Source organism: Electrophorus electricus, chromosome 15, assembly GCF_041902795.1.
Source record: "Electrophorus electricus isolate QZ-2024a chromosome 15, ASM4190279v1, whole genome shotgun sequence".
In the NCBI taxonomy this organism is placed as follows: Eukaryota; Metazoa; Chordata; class Actinopteri; order Gymnotiformes; family Gymnotidae; genus Electrophorus; species Electrophorus electricus.
The window spans coordinates 2,912,277-2,917,815 of NC_137511.1; the positions used below are offsets into that span (position 1 = coordinate 2,912,277).

Below are 5,539 nucleotides of genomic sequence, written 5' to 3' on the forward strand. Positions count from 1 at the left end.
ACATTTAGCTTTTAGAATCAGTCCTTTAAATATTTGCATAGTTACCCAGATGATCAAAGTTCTTACGTACATAGCTTGCTCCATTACATAAACTTTGGATCCATTAGCCCCATATTAAAATAAAGGGCATGCCTCTCTCATTTAGATAACGTGAGAGGCAATGTTCGAATTTAAATTCCACTCATTCACACTCCACCGCACAGAAAGCCTGACATCACTTCAAAGCCTGACATGCAGAAAACTCATCCCTTTTCTATACACTTTCGGAATCAGATACCAGATGATTTGTGACAGCTTTATTGTGTTTCAAAAGAACTTTTAACATAGTTCTCGCAAATAGGTCTGTTTGAAGCCTTAATCTTAATATTTCTTAAATATTCAGTAATAACTGATTACTTAGATACACTTTACATAAATATTTTAATGTATTATTATATATAATCTTGAAACACCGCTTGCAAAATGTAGACGGCTGCTTTTTGTCTGTGTATGACAAACATTTTACATGCTGTAAAATGCAATAGATTTTACATGCTGTAAAATGTAAATGTAAAAGCTAAAAATATGTATGACAAACATTGTTATCTGTTATATAACAAGCCTTGTTATCTATTGCTTCACAGATGAATAACGAATAACGTAACATGAATTTGCACAAATTCTCCCGTCATATCTGCCCGTTAATGTCTCTATGCTTTGCTGGACATCAACTACTGAGAGAAAAGGATAAATATAAACATTTACACTGTTTTCTGTCCTCAGTGCATAATTTTGTTTAATGATGAAGAAGAAAAGGTTTGGGTGTCCGAACATGGCAGAGAGCTCATTCACTAAAAAAGAAAGAACTCATGAAATGAAGGCTCGTGTTTCTGTGAAGCCTATAGTTAGGTGATTATTAGAAAACCCAGGCTATATGTCCTGGTCACGTATAAAATCCAACTGTGCACATGTCTTTCATATAACATTATTAAGCATATTAAGCATTATTAAGCATATTAAGTACACTAATTTTGCATATTGAGTGCAGTAACTGCTTGTTCATTCAGTTTATCAAGGCAGCAACTGCCTTTTGCGATCAACGTTCATTGATCATTTCGATAATAGAAATCCATTTTATAGAATGAAAGCAAAAATCAACATAGACATTATGTAGCGGGTCTCAGACTTCTAACTTAGGAGCTCTGAGGGGGCCCCGTGAGAGGGCTTCAGATATCCTCATTTACACCCCAGGCACTCCCACTCTGTAAATCCAGCCAGCCTCCCGCACAGCTAGCCGCTGTGCTGCACTCATCTCTACTTGCCAGTTCACCTCCATGTCTGTAGCTGATCCTGACGGTTCATTTGAACTGATGCCTTACACTCAACTTCATTTCTGGCCTGCCGTTTTATTTACGCATTTGCATTCACTCTCTGCTTTAGAGCTGCTTGGTTTTTCATACTAATAATTTCTCACCAAATGGGTTTTGTGAGGGTATTTCATGTTTCTTGGCCCCCGTCAACTCACCAGGGACGAATAACTTGAGTGCAGCTGATACTGTGTGGTGTTAAACTTCGCACAAATGAACACTATAAGAGTGCATTAATCATGAGTGACTTACAGTTACAGTGTAATGTGCAGTTTTCGATCTTTTGTACAAATTCTCTTTAGCCTTTGGTGGATTTAATGCAACCTTCTAAACGTGTGAGGTCTCTTTTCCACTGCTTCCACAGTTCACTCATCCTTTCCTTAAGTCTCATTCATAGCCTTTCTAACACCGTTTTGACCTACCTTACTAATGTGCTGCCCTGAAACACAGATCATCCTTGATGGCATTTGCATCTTCTAAGCCTGAATATCAGCCCTCTCCCTTCCTTTACTTACTAATCATGCGTAGAAGTGCATCAATAGTCTACACTTACACATCACATGGTAAGAACATGCAAGAACATCACTACTTTCTATGCTGGGTGAATGTTCAGAGAAACTCCATGCAGTTTAGTTTATGAACTAAAATAAATGTTAGGTACATTATCTCCATCCTGCCCAGCCTTGCTCAGAGCTCCAAGACATATAAAGCTTTGCTACTAATAACAATACTGAGTTCTGATGGTGAGACAAGCTTGGCTTGCAGTGACATTAAGACTGATGGTCACTGACGGCAAATGAACTGACCATTTAGAGGGCAGAGAAAGCAAGAGTACTTAGTGGTAAGTGGTAGAGAGTAATGTGGTCTCACCTCAGTCCCACATAGAAAGGGAATGACTGTGTTGCTTGGCAACATTATAAACATTTGTGTAACTAATCATGATATATTAATTTTTACCTAGAAATCTTGAGAATGGTCATACTAATGGGATATGAAACCTTTTCTGCAAGTTGACAGGAAATCTTCTTCATAAAAAATCTCAGTGAGTTCGCCTAGGGGAAGTGGAGTAAAATAGCCATTCTACAAGTCCGTAGAAGAAAATGTATCATTTCAGAAAACCACTCTGGGGCAATAAGCGCTTTGTCAAAAAGCCTCATATCTCTGGCATGGTCACATTAGTCCTACCCTTCTGTGTAAAATCAACCTCCATCATCACATCTGGCCTGTCTACTAGTTTCAGAGCCTCGTGCATATTGGCCACCGACAGACGGCGGTTGATGTTTCGGTAGTGGCAGCACATGATACTCCTGTAGGTCATCCTGAGGTCCCTGTTGAAGAAAGCATTTATGAAGGGGTTGACGAGTGAGTTGGCGTAACCCAGCCACAGCAGGGTCCTCTCCAGCCACAGGGGCACGCAACTGCATGAGCCGCCACAGACAAAAGGACGCGCCGTGGACAGCAGGAAGAAGGGCAGCCAACACACGGTGAAGGCTCCCACCACCACGCCCAGCGTGGCCACTGCCTTCTGCTGTCGCCTGCCGGCGGAGCCGTTCCTGCGGTCGCTCCTCAGGTGGTGCGAGAGGTTTACGCACTCCGCCACCCCCCCCCGCAGCTCTAGCACAGTGCCGGCGTGGGCCGTGTCGCCCTCGGCTTTGAGCGGGACGGCGATGGTGTGCCTGGCCACGCTGACCTTGGCGGCCCGGTAAATCCTGTAGTACATGGTGAGCGTGACAAACATTGGGATGTAGAAGGCCACAGCGGTGGAGTAGATGGTGTAGGCCAGATCCTGGCTGATCAGACACATGCTGTCTTCATTGATATTCTGTGCCCAGCCAAACAGAGGGGGCAGGGTGATAGAGGCAGAGAGGAGCCACACATACAGCACTGCCTTCGCCATGCACCTCCCATTCTGTCTCACCGGGTATGTCAGTGGCTTGGTTATGCCAAGATATCTGCAACAGGCCAGTGGAGAGGGATGAAATTAGAGAGTAGAGTACCGTTTCATTGACTTAAAAATAAAAGCCACTGTGTATGTATACATGCACAAAGAAGGTGAGTAACTGCATTTGTCTGTAGTAAGAAATGTGGAGATATTCAAAACTGTAGTGAAGTACACAAGGTTTCCAGAGAAACAGGAAGAGGTCCTTCATCCAGTTGTTTCTATGGCAGCAATTAAATTAGGAAATTCTAAAAAACTGATCTATGCTCTTGGAACTTTAGAACCCCACAAAATAAATGTTATGATTTAAACATCTACTTTTTCAACTGTAAACAGGCTCCACCGCCAATAAATTAAGAAGTATGTTGCTTGCACAGTTGACCAGCTGATGAAGGACAACTGTATATATATACACATTAGAGAAAGAGAGAGAGAGAGAGAGAGAGAGAGAGAGAGAGAGAGAGAGAGAGAGAGAGAGACAGAGAGAGAGAGGGAGAGAGACAGAGAGAGAGAGAGGGAGAGAGAGAGAGACAGAGAGAGAGAGGGAGAGAGAGAGAGACAGAGAGAGAGAGAGAGAGAGAGAGAGAGAGAGAGAGAGAGAGAGAGGTAGTAAAAGTTTCACTTTAGTATACAAGCTATCCAAAGAAACAGGAAGATTTTGACAGATCTATACATATAAACTGCAGTTACTCCCTGAAATCCTCTTTATATATGTACATATATACAGCCCTACATGGGGGATTCCTCTTACATTATGCTTGTATGCAGTATTAATGAATAAATTCTATAACATATACATATTTACTAACCTATTCATTCATTTACATATACTTTTAGCCTCAAGAAAAATGTGAGATTCACCTGTCTATGCTTATCACACAAAGAGTTATTATTGACGCTGTACAACACATCACGTCCATGGCGATAAAAATATTACAAAAAACGCGACCAAAGATCCACTGTCCTCCTATTAGTTCGGTGATGCTAACAAAGGGCATCACAGCCACAGCCACAGATAAGTCCGCAATAGCCAAAGACACAATTAGATAATTAGAGGGTTGTTTCAATTTCTTGACGTTGCATAAAGATATAATTAATAATAAATTCCCACAAATAGTTAAAAACATTATAATGGCCAATACTCCTCCAATAAGCACTTTTTCAATATTTCCATAGTTCAAAATGCGTTCACCGCAGCTGGTTTTATTGTCCATAAAACGTGAACCTGGGGAGGTTGTTGTATCTTGCAGCTTCACTAAAGTACCTTCCACTACCTCGGAAGTCAGACTGGACACAATTACTTTCTGCATGTTGCGCTTAGTCGCTTGCGACCTGTCCTTGGTCCGGAAAATAAATTACTCGTCATATCCATCAGACAGCGAATTATAATCGATCATACATTTCCGAAACTGGTACATTTTTATCTAGTTTGTATTAAGTATATTTTTTTCCCATTTCTAATAAATATGTTTCATACTCCGATAACTCTACAGATCTGATGCCGGCCTTGACTGAACGGTTTTATATACTCGATGACGTCAGAGCGCTGCGTCAAAATATCACCTTGAGGTTCCCAAGTGATGTTTGATCCTTAGACCGTAAGAGACCAAAAAATAAAATAAAATAAAATAAAATAAACGCCTCTTCTAAATTCTGCACGTCCTGTTAAAGCATCAGGAATACCAAACCAATTAAAACAATATCCCATTTGAAAATACGTGTCATGGGATGTAAAAGTACATTTAGATATGAGATGAGGAAGCTACACGTCCTTCCCGATGAATCTATCGCCATCGCGTGGCCTTAAAAATAATCACAAACTGGCCAGTGGTATTTAGGAAAAAATACAGTTAATCAACGAACAATAAAAATTCGTTACCTGTGAGTAAAAATAATGTGCACGGTACTACAAAATAGACATAGGCTAACTACAAGCAGCAGACTTCAGGGCTAAGTACATTTAGCATGCTGTGGCAATTTGACAGCTGATGTGATTGCACGTCATATTGATACAAGCCAGCAGTGTTTGTTTGTTTGTTTGTTTTTTGGGGGGGGGGGGGGTTTGCATCTTAGTTCTATTTTAAAGCCAGTAGTTTTGTCAGCAGTTCAATTCAGCAATCATATTATCCAAACTATAGAACTTCCCAAAAGCCTATTGAAACCAAATTTTGCATGATTTTTTAGCATGTACATTTGTGCATAGCATGTTTGGTGACAATCTGGCACTCCGTGGCTAAGTTTTAGACAATTGTTT

General features: G+C 40.8%; 1 protein-coding gene across 1 annotated transcript; it reads right to left on the reverse strand.

Annotated features, from left to right (window-relative positions):
- Window positions 1–297: 297 nt before the first annotated feature.
- Window positions 298–4,778, reverse strand: htr7 (5-hydroxytryptamine receptor 7). Its single transcript, XM_027013504.3, has 2 exons — window positions 4,147–4,778; window positions 298–3,298 (listed from the first exon to the last, which is right to left on the reverse strand). The coding sequence occupies exons 1-2, from the start codon at window positions 4,593–4,595 to the stop codon at window positions 2,500–2,502; spliced, it is 1,248 nt and encodes a 415-aa protein (XP_026869305.2). The 5' UTR covers window positions 4,596–4,778; the 3' UTR covers window positions 298–2,499.
- Window positions 4,779–5,539: the final 761 nt, after the last annotated feature.

What these genes read in the sequence shown, in the direction of transcription:
- htr7 (XM_027013504.3), bottom strand. Translation starts at nt 4,595, where the DNA reads ATGCAGAAAGTAATTGTGTCCAGTCTGACTTCCGAGGTAGTGGAAGGT. An exon ending in TGTGTGATAAGCATAGACAG is followed by an intron (nt 3,299 to 4,146) that starts GTGAATCTCACA and finishes GGCCTGTTGCAG; the next exon opens with ATATCTTGGCATAACCAAGC.